Here is a 13122-nt window from a genome sequence, read left to right as displayed (position 1 = left end):
ACAGTAGGAATAAGAATAGTGCATACAAATACCGATGACCCCAGGTGGACGCACGTTTCGTGTGCCGCTTTTTCAAACCAGGCAGACGTAATGTATAGTTATTATGCAGTGATCAATTTCATTGCTAAAAAGATATAATTTATGGAATGGTGTGTATATGTAACCTAGCAGGCCTGCGAGGCCTCAGGTATGCGCTCTAGGGTTAATAAAGAATGTTTTGTTATTCCCTTAAGCCACTTTGTTGCGTTTTTTTTGTATAATCAGACAAAACAAGGATATCAAAACTACACTAAGAAGTCCAGTAAGTTACACATGACTGTAATTAGGATCTGTGTCACTGCCTCATGCAGCTCTTAGATTACATAGCAAAAATCTGCTGACTGATTCCCTTTAAAGGGAATCTGTCAGCAGGTTTTTACTACTTCATCTGAGAGCAGCATGATGTAGGCAAAGAGATTCTGAATCCAATGATGTATTACTTAGATTACAGGATGCAACTGTTCTGACACTATCAGAATTTTTAGATTTAGCATATAGCAGGGCTGATAGAGCTGTCCCGCCCTCACACTCGGCTGTCTATAGAGATTGTACATTGACATTGAAGTGTCAATCTGAGAAGGAAGCATGTTGGACTGCCAGACACATGACACTGTAGTCTGAGCAATGAGAAGTCCTGCTAGTTAAATAAGCAGCAAATAAACAACAGATTGGACCTTGACAAGACAGGCAGTCCTGAATTCTATGTTTTAACCCTTGTAGCATGTTGGCTTCAACTTACATAGCAAAAACCTGCTGACAAATTCCCTTTAAGTCCAGTATAAATAATATTATTCTCTTACAGATTTACAAATTTTCTAAAATATTACAATATTTTAATCCAAAAAAATAGATCAGCAGCACAAATTCACTCATATTTATTTTTCTTACATTTATATAAGGTCAGACAAATTTCATCAAGCAAGTGGTCTTGTGTTCACATGAATATGTGTAATGTTTTAACTACAGATGGGCGAATCTCCAAAAACGACAGATTTGCTCAATTCAGCCAACAGATTAACATTGTCTGAGTCAAATTGGACTAAATCAAAAGTGCTTTGATTGCCGAATAAAGACATTTATTATGCTCCGACTCTAAGGTCCCACCTTCCCTGAGTCCTCACCTGTCCTTATCCTGTTTCTACTGCCACCACAGCTCCCACGTCCTCCATGACAGCCTTCTATTTTACAATACTCCCTTCTGGCATTGAGGCATTGTCCACATTAGGCCAATTAATGGCTGGAGCGCTGAGAGAACCGAAGACTGGAGTGGGGGATCAGGGAGTTTTAATGGACACGGCATGAATACAAGTGAGAGGTGAGGATGGTTGAATAGAATGTAATTTATCATTTTAACCTTTTTCCGAGCCCTCAAATGGTCAGGGAATGTAATTTTGCAAGGTTCATGCGTCTTAAACCGCCAAAATGTTGGATTCATTAGAATCTGACATTCTGGGGAAATTTGTAAAACATTTGATTAGTTATCGATGGATTTGCTAATTTCTAGTATCAACCCAATCTGTTGTCTTTCTTAAGCAAACAGCAATTAAAATACAATTAAATGGGTTTTCCCAAGACCAAAGTTAATTTTAAAGTTCATTTTAATCAATAAATCTTGGAATAATAATAATTTATACAATTGGATGTGTTTAAAAAAGTTGCTCCCTGTGCTGAGATAATCTTATATATGTGTCCCTGCTGTGTACTGTGTAATGGCCGTGCCTGACCGTACAGGGATTATGGAGAGTCTGTACAGTAGCTCTGGAGCAGTGGGCCACAAGCAGTCCATCCTAAAGCAGAGCATCCTTGCAGGCAATTCTGCCTCGTGCCTTAGGCGGGGTTTGTATGAGGTGCAGCTTTCCATTTTAATCATGATCTGCAGCTTCGATTCAGAATATTTTGACTTGTAGATGAAATAAAGTTGCACTGCTTCTGAGGAGAGCAGAGGTCATTTAAGGTCATAAAATTGCTAATATTCTCAAAATGCACTACAAAAAGTGGCTCTACATTAGGCCTGTTTCACATGTCAGTGAAAAACACAGACTTTTTCACTGACGTGTAAAAAATGCTTGTCCCTCCATATTCAATGATTCACGGCACACGTGGGTTATCCATGTGCAATCCATGATCCGTGATCCGTCATCTGTGATTGCACATGGACGTATACTCACCTGTCCCCACTCCTGCTGTCCGTGGTGCTGAATCTCCGACTCTGCTGCATCCAGCCACTGTGTCTCTCACCTCTGGAGCTACTTCCGGGTCGGCTCTGACTGTATACATGAATATGCATGCCATAATGAGCCGGCCAAGAAAAAGCAGAGAGCAGCTGCCGAACACAGCATCGCTGGAGACGGGTGAGTTGAAAATGCTGGGACATCAGTAATACCAGAAAAAAACGGACATGCGTGTACACCGCATGGAGACACGGTCAGTGAAAAATCACTGATGTGTGCGCAGACCCATTGATTTTAATGGGTCTGCGTATGTCAGTGATTCTGGTAAGTATAAAAACTAGCACATACTGTACATACCAGAATCACTGACGTGTGAAACAGGCCTTACTCAGAGAACAAATCTGTACAGTGTTAGACCCTCCAATCGTATAACACTGGAACTAGGCAATCACGTCATCCCTATTACAGTTGTAATTGGTATCTTCCCAGATGCAGAGACCTGAGCATTTGCTGAATACAATCCAGAGTCTGGGTGCTATGTTAGTTCAGAATGTCTTACAAAACATTATAGACACAATAAAGATGCCAGTACATACAATACAGGGTTAACTCATTGCTATAACATTAGGGATCCTCAGTCAGGTAGCAGAGTATCCATATTATGTAAATGAGTGTTCACAGCATAGGTATTTGATTGTCCCAAATTGAAAAATTGATATGTTGATCCTAGTGTTGAGCGAATAAATTAGGGTGGACTTGTATTTTACAATAATCTGCATTCACCAAAATGAGGATTTTTTGTTATTGCTTCCTCACAAGTTCAGTAATTTTTCTGAGCGATAAAGAACCATAAAAAGATTAAAAATAATGCAAAATATCCCTACACTCACCTTACCGCTCACCTCCCTGGCCCCTCTGCTCCTCATAGTCACCCGTCCGATCCTCCCTGCATCCTCTGATCCCACCCGCTCATGCTGTAATCCCCGGGCCTCTCACAGTGAGCTGGGACTTGGTGAGGATCTAGAGCTAGAAGCCCCGACTCAATGTGATAGGTATGGGGGTGTCAATGTGATCAGCAGGGATCAGAAGATTCGATGAAGACCAGATTGGTGATGATGAGGAGCAGAGGCACCACAGAGATGAGCAATGAGGGGGGTATGAAGATTTTTAGTATTTTTTACATTTCTTTTTTATGATGGTTTGGGATATAAAGAGACCTCAGAGTATAATTAGGGACATTAGGTTTCCTGGAAAAATCTGCATGAACAAGTGAATTTGAATTTTGCCTAATTTGCTAATCTTTAGTTTGTATATATAGAGTTTTACTGATTGGTTGTTAAGTAATTTGGAACAATGTACATACATTATACATACAGTTAATTCAGCAGATTAGATCAGTGCTGGTGCAATCAAAGAGGTTGTAACGCATGGCATTCTGTATTAAAATGCATATATATTACAGAAGCCTCAAGTGTAAAAAGAAATCTGAACTCTGATCACTGTATGTAAAGTGCTTTGTTACCCCTCAATTAACCCTATATAACCAGGAACTTTTTTTCCTACTATTGCCCAATACTATGCCAACTCAGACCTACCCATTTTAACTTGCAAAATCAATAAAAATAATTGAATTACAGAAGCCTCGTATGGTAACGCTCAACCCCTTTTCATCTTATTGGAGTCTAACCTTGGAAACACAGTGTAAATTGATGGTTGCAGAATTTATCAGCCTAATTTCACAATTGGTAAGAGGCTCAGTTGAAATCTGGGAATTTTATTATGACTAGAGATGAGGGGACCTGTGGAAGTTTGGGTTTGCCGGGTTCGGACGTATTTTAGATAAAGTTCAGTTTGGGATCCGAACTTGACCAGAACCCCATTGGAAGCCACTGGTTGGGGAGTTCGACTTTCCGCCCACATACAGCCAGCCATAAACAGAGCATTATTGTACACACTACATCTGAAAATGTTGTTTTTACCTCCAGTGAGAGCCATTCAGTGAGTGCAAGTGTCTCCTACTGGGCCGAGGACTCCGATACTCAAAGTAGAGGTCAGCATACGTACAGCACCCAAACTCTGAACTCGGACACCGAGCTTTTTTAAAGTCGATGTTCGGTACGAATCCCAAACTTTACAGTTTAGGTTCGCTCATCTCTACTTATGACCAATGTCTTAACACTCATAGTCATAGCAAAAGCTTTTCTTTACCTAGAGTGTAGATTCGGGCATGTGTATACAAGTGTTCTAGCATGTAGGTGTCCCTTCTGTCATTGAAACATCCAGGCCACACACTCCCCTAGCTTCTCTTCTGCACTCAATATGTAAAAAGATTATATCTATGTGTTTTCATTTTCAGTAGCTCCCTTATGCTAATCATCTTGTATTTCAAAGCAGGTATGATGGGCATCCATCTATTTCCCACTGCAATTGCTCTCATAGTTCATTTGGTACCAGGGCATAACTGAGTTCTTTAAACATAAGAAACTAATTTACGGCCCATGAGGAAAACCATCAGATGCATTTTTAAAATAAATTTACATGTTCCTTCAAAAAGTAATCAGAGTTTATCTTATCTTTCCTTATATTTGAAAATAAATCATCTTGTGTTAAAATGTAGTTATCTAATCTGGAATATAATACGCGTAAATAGATTCATATACCATTCATTTCATTATTTCAGATGACTTATTCCAGAAATGTCTTCCTAATTTATCTCAGGATTGCAATGTTAGCTTGGGTTCACATGAGCATATTTCATGGTTTGTACAATATGACCCGTACATGGCCTGGAAAATCTAGACTGACCATAGGTCCCCAGACCCAAACTTACAGCCTTATATACAGTGTGTCCACCCATATCCTGTCCTCTGCCATTAACTTGAGAACGGCGGCAGCTATAGGCATAGAAGTGGTGTCTAGGTATAGTAAAGTAGCCATGCGCTACGCAATGAAACCACCTATAGCGCCGCCTGGTGGAAAACAATGGAGTTAGTATTTTAATCTCAAAAATGGAATGAGATAGAGAAAAAAAATGAATTACAAAGTTGTAGGGCATCATCAATTCAATACGAATCAACACCTTGCATACAGACATGCTATAATTAGAACGTGTAAAACTCACAAGGCTGCAGACATTAAGCAATACCTCATGGAGACCTTCCTACAAGTCATTGGGTATGGTGGCTGCATGGAGTGGCCTCCACGCTCACCTGACCTGACCCCATTGGACTTCTTTCTGTGCAATCACATCAAACAACAGGTGTATGCAACCCCTCCACCAACATTGCAGGACCTACGACGACGTATCACAGATGTTTGTGCAAACGTGTCACCTACAATATTGCACAATGTGCAGCAAGATACAATATGCTGTCCAGAGGCCAGATGTGCATTGCAGCTGACGGTGGCCACTTTGAGCATCAAAGTTAAATGAGCGCCATATGTGTGACCAGCATTCAATGTTTTTTTTGGGGGGGGGGTCATCTGTTTCATATCATAACATTTCTGTATGCAAGGTGTCGATTCGTATTGAATTCATGATGCCCTACAATTTTTTAATTCACTTTTTTTCTCTATCTTGTTCTGTTTTTGAGATAAAAATGCTAACTCCATTGTTTTCCACCAGGTGGTGCTATAGGTAGTTTCATTTCGTAGGGCATGGATACTTTACTATACCTAGACACCACTTCTATGCCTATAGCTGCCGCCGTTCTCAAGTTAATGGCGGTGGACAGGATATGGGTGGACACACTGCATACATGAGTCTGTAAAGATTGGGATGGAAGACCTACTGCCAGACTGGGCATTGTGGTCCCTATATAGACCATAATAAATGGTGATGAGAACTTGGTCTAACTCTTATATAACAATTTTGATCTTATAGATTACTGGAATAAGGTCTGCCAGATTTATTAAAAAGTCCACGCATCTTAATAAATAAGGCACTTCTTTTGAGCTAAAATACACACCAGTTACAGCTATAATATACGCCAGGCTTCTGGCTTACATCACAGTACACTTGTTGCACAACAATAGGTCATGACCCTTTGGCTAAGTCATGGGTTAAGATCCACCGCATCAAATTTTGTAACTTTTTAACACCAGCTTTCTGGTGTAGAGTGATGATAAATGTTAGCCTTTGTGTACAAGTGTCATATTATTACCCTAATATGCCGGGAAAACATATTTCCACTTGATAGTACATATATTTGCAAGCAAAATATGTAGACTTTAATTCAATCTATTTCAGAGAATTCACACATTTTAGGACAAGTGACATTATTTGAAAACCTGAAAATGTGGAAATGTGACACCTCACCAGCTGGACAATAATAACAGAAAATCTGAAGAATATTATTAGTTGCCCGAAAATAAAAGAATAGGATATATTTATCTGAACTACATTGTGCACATATGATCTACACAGGATCTGTTTGTACTTTTCTGAAAGCCACTCAAAGCCACTCAAAAATTGAAAATGTGACCACGATCATCCCCAAGGTCCACAATTAATTATTCTAGTGTTAAAATATTTACTGCAATAACAGAACAGTGTAACTGTGTGCAGAACATTGTCTTCAGTATGAGACCGTACATAAATGCAAAAACCTACAGGATAAATGGAGTGTATAGGCCAATTTATATTTATAAATTAAATAACATACATACGGTAGTAAAAAAAAAAAAGATAAAAGGAGAATGTACCCACAGAGAACCATTCCATGGAGCAGGCCTTCCATTACAGTTCCATATAGAACAAACTTGTAAAGTTTCTGGAGGGTGAGTATCAGAGTATCCAAAAGTACACTGGCGAGCAAAAGGGTAACAATGTTGTGAACTTTTGACTTTCAGGCTCCATATCTCACCCTTCACTAAAGCTTTGAATGTGAGACTACCTTCATTTTATAGACAATCATCTTGGCTATCTCATACATAAATTTGACTTGCAACTATTCAGCATATCATTAGTTATGCAGATTATTAAAATGTCACTGCTTTGTTACTGTATTGCGCCTAAAAATCTAAATTGTAATTTTTATTAATTTGTTAATCCACCTTTGGCTTTCAACACTTCATGAATCCTTCTGAGCATGATTTTTCAATGAGATTCCAGCATGTCTCAAAAAAAATCTGATCCCAGTTCTACATGTTCCCAATGTTGGTGCATACCGGTCGACTCTCTTGGGTATGTATACAGCTTTTTGTTCAACCCTACCCTCAAGTGTTCAATTGGTTTGTGATCTGGGGACTCTGGGGGCCAATCCAGAACCTCTACTTCATTGTCAAGCTCAACATATGCTTTGGGTTGTTGTCTATGTCATTCTTTTCATGCCCATAGTAATTCATCTTGTAGGATACTCACATATATCTTTTTGAGATGTTATTTAATCTGTTGTATGTCTAACTTTTTCTGCTCTTGGCCACTTCGTCATCTGTTAGTAATTTGCTAGCCCTGGGATACTTCTTAGTTCAATGGATACTCACCCTCCAAAAGCTTTGTTCTTTATGGCACTTCAATGTCTTTGCTTGACTCCTGGTATGATTCTCTGTGTCTACATTCTCCTTTTATCTGTTTTGTTTTTTTATTTATTATCTATTCATTCTTATTATTTGGCTTGCACAGTCCGCTTGTCTTGCAGGCTTTTGTTAATTTTGAGGAGGCCTTGTAATATTTTGGTCATGTATAGGTATTTATCGTACATACAATTGGGAAAACAACTATTTGATACACTGCCAATTTTGAAAGTTTTCCCACCTACAAAGAATGTAGACGTCTGTAATTTTTTTCATAGGTACACTTCAACAGTGACAAAAAGAATAAAAAAATCCAAAAAATTACATTCTATGATTTTTAAATAATTAATTTGCATTTTATTTCAACTGGTAAGAAATCTGGATCTCACAGGCCTGTTATTTTTTCTTTAAGAAGCCCTCCTACTCTGCATTCATTATCAGTATTAATTGCACCTGTTTTAACTCATTACCTGTATAAAACTGAGAACGGAGGACTCTCAGTTCTTTTAAACAATTTTTTACCTGTATAAAAGACACTTATCCACACACTCAATTACACTCCATCCCCTCCACCTTGGCCAAGACAAAGAGCTGTCTAAGGACACCAGGGACAAAATTATAGACCTGCACAAGGCTGGGATAGGCAAGCAGCTGGTGAGAAAGCAACAACTGCTGCTGTAATTGTTAGAAAATGTAAGAAACACAAGATGACTGCCAATCTTACTCGGTCTTGGGCTCCATGCAGGATCTCGCCTAATGGGGTAAGGATTACTCTGAGAAAGGTCAGGAATCAGCCTAGAACCACATGGGAGGACCAGTTCAGTGATCTGAAGAGATCTGGGACCAGAGTCTCAAAGATTACCATTAGTAATACACTACTCAACATGGATTAAAATCCTGGAAGGCATGCAAGGTTTCCCTGCTCACACCAGCACACGTCCAGGTTTGTTTAAGGTTTGCCAATGATCATCTGGATCATCCAAAGGAGGCATTGAAGAAGGTCATGTGGTCAGATGAGACCAAAATAGAACTTTTTGGTATAAACTCCACTTGCTGTGTTTGGAGGAAGAAGAGGGAAGAGTCTTCAAGCATGACAATGACCCGAAACACACAACCAGGGTAACTCAGGAGTGATTCAGTAAGAAGCATTTCAAGGTACTGGAGTGGCCTAGCCACTCGTCAGATCTGAACCCAATAGAAAATCTTTGGAGGGCGATGAAACTCAATGTTCCCCAGTGACAGCCCCAAATACTGTGATAGCATGAGAAGACCTGTATGGAGGAGTGGGCAAAAATCCCTGCTGCAGTCTGTGCAAACCTGGTCAAGAACTACAGGAAACGTCTGACCTCTGTAATTCCAAACAAACGTTTCTGTACCAAATATAAGTTCTGTTTTTCTATTGTTTCAAATACTTATTTTCTGAAATAAAATGCAACTTAATTATTTAATATATCATACAATGTCATTCTCTGGATTTTTTTGTATTCTGTCTATCACATTTCAAGTGTACCTACGATAGAAATTACAGACTGAATGCGCTCTGTTTGCGTTGTAAAATCAATTGTGCAGATGTAGTCACACAACTGATTTGTGTATTTTCAATAATTTAATTTTTAGGGACAATAATATGTAAATATTTTATTTTTGATTATAAATTATTGTAATTTTTTTAATTATTTGTTATATTACTTAAGAGGTGTACAATTTTAGGTCTAGGTAAACATCAGAAAATAAATGTAACTAATATAAAATGGCCAAAGTAGCTTGGAACATTAATTGGTTGGTAAAATAGTCCCAAGCTGTTCTCATCTCAGCCTTTCACCTCTCCCTTGGAGTGTGTCCTAGATATGGGCTAATACTGACACTCATGGGAAATACGATATGTCTAGCAAATGATCCATTCTAGATATTCAGGAACTTTTAAAAGAATAAAATTAAACCCAAATAAAATAATCAGTTAAAATTGTGATAGGATATACTTATAGAGAAATGTATGCAGAGCCAAATTTACCATTATTAAGGGAAAGCCTAGAAGATTGACAAAATTAAAAGTTACAGAAGTATTCAATAGCACTTTGACTCAGCAAAAGGTAAACAATAAAGGGGGAAGGAGGTAAGATACTAATGCTCAAATCTATTCCAAGGCAATCTTGTCATCAAGATATTTTAGGCTTCATTGATCAAAACTCATATTTAGTCTTGCCTATAGCAGCCAACTGAAGCTTAAAATGGCAGGTAGATCATGGTTGGTTGATATAGGCAATAATGTCATTTTTTTCTATTGGATCCTTTCAATAAATTAGGCAAAATTGCTTCCTGCTGCTCAACCCCCAGTCTAGTAACGGAACAGACTGGAATGTCCATCACAGAATCGTATCCAATAGGCCACTTCACCAAAGTTATATAACCAAACTTTTGGCATTGCAGCAAAGTAGCCAATCACAGAAACACTTTCATTTTTTTCCAGAGCACTTTAAAAAATGAAAGCTAGCCTTTGATAGGTTGGTGAAGGCAACAAAAAATTTCTTCTGTTAGAAGTTTTTAATAAACAAGGCAAAATGAAAGACTGAAGTGACTAGCTGGGTATAAGCAAAGAACAAGCCGGATTTATTAAAGGGGTATTCTCAAGTTGTGTCATGAGTCCACAGAGCTTGCAGCCTGCTTAGCCTAGTTACTAGGGGGAGGGATAGCGGGCACTCCACTTTGAATGACAGTTCTGGGCAGTAGTTTCTAATGCTACTGTGACCCATTAATGGACAGAGCATTTGTTTTCAAGTCTAAACTGTTATCACTATACTTGTAAATAACATGGTGTTTGAACAAGCCAACAGTGAATTGGAGAACTGCTAGGAAAATAATGATGCTGTTGCTATTGATTTTGCAGGACAAATAACAGATCAGGAACTGAGAGAAAAAGGTAGATGAGCAGCTAATTGCTATAAAGAAATCAATAGATTGGAAAGAGGTGGCTGGAATTTCATGAATTCTCAGCATGGAATGTAATTACTTCATGTACTTGTCCAACTCTGCCAATCTGTCAGTCTCCTTGGAAACAAGCTGTACACTATGTAAGAGAAAAGCTTTCACAGCAGGAGAATGACAGCAGCTAGAAGAAGCAATCCAATTACAAACTTCCTTATTATCATGTTGTTGTCTAATGAAATAAATCTGTCCGCAGGTGTTTGCTACCTCATCTGAGAAAAGCATGATGTAGGCAGAGACCCTGATTCCGGCAATTTATCACTTAGAATACTGGGTGCAGCCATTCTGACACAATCAAAGATTTTAGATTTAGCATGTAGCAGAGCCCATACTGCTGCCAACGCCCACACCAGGCTTTCAGTGTAGACTTGGATCTGAGCTTACACACTGCTGGGTTTGACTAATGATAAAGCTAAGAAGCTGAAACTAACATTGAAGGTAAACAAAAACACACTTTGTGGTAAGAGACGCAGGGCTGAATTCTCTGTTTTAACTCTTACAGCATGCTGTCTTCAGATTTCATACCAAAAACCTGCTGTCAGATTCCCTATAATTATTCAGGAAACAGTTGTTGCAAGTGAAAGAAGCTTGTAAGACTTTTCATAAATCTTACTGAGAAGATTTACTCTTCTAGACATTTATAAAGCCTGTGAAACAAACAATTTTTCATTAGTTACATGGTAATAATTTTCTTTGTTGTTAGTTATTAGTTTCTGCTTGTGGAACTTAAAATAGTAATACAAAAATAAACAATTTAGAACCAGAAGAGCATGACAAAATGGATACAGATCATTTTGCAACGTCAATTTCTATCACACAAAAAAAAGTTGCTTTTTTTACTGTACAATTATTTTCCTCATCCTAAATTTTCATTAATTGGAACAGGGAACCAGAACATTGTCATACATAACACAAAACCTTAATGACACTTGAGTCCTATTATCAGGGATTGTGCAGGTTAGCCAAAATCTCTTGTCATTTCAGTTGTTTTTTTTAATGAACTTTGGTCAAATGGGGTAAATAGTGAATTAGTCCGGCACAAACTTTATGAATTACAGGATATTAATGTTGAACATCAAAACGGACACCACCAGCACTACAAAATAATAAGCGTAACGTCACAAGCATTCCAGACCAATAACAATCAATTTTCATGCATGTTCCAGAATGAAAGAATTCTTTAAAAACCCCTCCCCTAAAAACCGCCACTGAGCTAATATAGCTATTATCACTGCTGATATTCAGATTTTCTTTTCAACCAACACAAAGTAACAGAAGTGGTGAGATTAACCTGTATGCACAGATATCCGGATTGAGTGTGAAAACAGAGTTTCCATTGAACACCGCTAAGAATTAGAAATTAAATAGAGACTTGTGATGGAGCAAACACACAATTATTGCGCTTGTTGCCAAACAAGATAACCCAACAAGAAAACAACAGGGAAACGCTATTTATGTACAAGACATCATATGATATCAGAAATACTGCTCCGTTCCCACAACGCTTTTGTTTGTCTTTGTTTTGATACTGTAAACATTATTCATCCGGTTGTGAGCGCACTGAAAGGCCTTTTTCTTAAATAATGTTTGGTGGAAACAGCTTCAATTATCTCAAATCCCTGCTCTGAAGAATAGCTGCATGCATTACTGATGTCATTTCAATAAGTACAAATATACTTGCTATGCATGTTCTTTCATACTCATTATGCTATGGAACGTTCAATGTTCCCTCTAGGGAAAACATAATCACAATGTTTCCATTGCTGTAATGGTAATTTTACTACTCCAAAAGACTTCTTTTGCAGAGATTTCTTTTTTTTTCATACAAAAATGTTGCATTAGGAAAGGAAAGAGAAAGCAAAAAATAAAGGGAATCAATGGGCGATCTTTCATTGTGCTCATGTATGTAGTCACACTTCTACTTGTTGGGAAGATCTGCTGTAAGGTCCCATTGCGTTATTCAAATTTCCTTGTCTTTTAATATTAATATGCAAGTAATCCAAGTCTTGGAAATCTCAGGGAGACTGAATTGTTTTCCTTTCATTTACAAAAAAAAAATCTCCTGTTTATTTAGGGCTTATAGTGCTGACACTCTCACAATGTTCCTTTGCGGATATTCTGGGGACGCCGATCTCCCGTCTTCCTCAGGCGTAGGTACTGGTGATGTTGGGATACTTATCACAGCTGTTGTTACATATGGAGGCTCACAGTTAAGTTTGATGGTTTCCTCCAATTTGGCATTTAAACTGGACCTGCTGTAAGACAGAGATAGAAGTTATTCATACTCAATAGTCATTTTCAGATTTTCATGTTTTATTATTTCATTGGCAAAGGTATTAAAGGGTACATACACTTACAACATCTTTAAAGTCCTATGTGTCTCCACATGATTATGTGGCGCCCGTGAGCCACTCAG

The 13122-nt window shown here is 38.2% G+C and overlaps 1 protein-coding gene across 1 annotated transcript in view; it reads right to left on the bottom strand.

Annotated features, from left to right (window-relative positions):
• Nucleotides 1–5939: 5939 nt before the first annotated feature.
• The window catches only part of KCND2 (potassium voltage-gated channel subfamily D member 2), a 642239-nt gene continuing 635056 nt past the window's right edge, over nt 5940–13122 (bottom strand). Inside the window, exon 6 of the mRNA XM_075345046.1 lies at nt 5940–12961. Coding sequence (XP_075201161.1) covers nt 12784–12961 — 178 coding nt within the window. The 3' untranslated portion in view covers nt 5940–12783. The remainder of the gene's footprint in view (nt 12962–13122) is intronic.

The sequence above is a fragment of the Anomaloglossus baeobatrachus genome, chromosome 4 (assembly GCF_048569485.1).
Source record: "Anomaloglossus baeobatrachus isolate aAnoBae1 chromosome 4, aAnoBae1.hap1, whole genome shotgun sequence".
In the NCBI taxonomy this organism is placed as follows: domain Eukaryota; kingdom Metazoa; phylum Chordata; class Amphibia; order Anura; family Aromobatidae; genus Anomaloglossus; species Anomaloglossus baeobatrachus.
The sequence above is the reverse complement of the archived record's forward strand: the minus strand, read 5'-3'. Positions and strand labels throughout refer to the sequence as shown.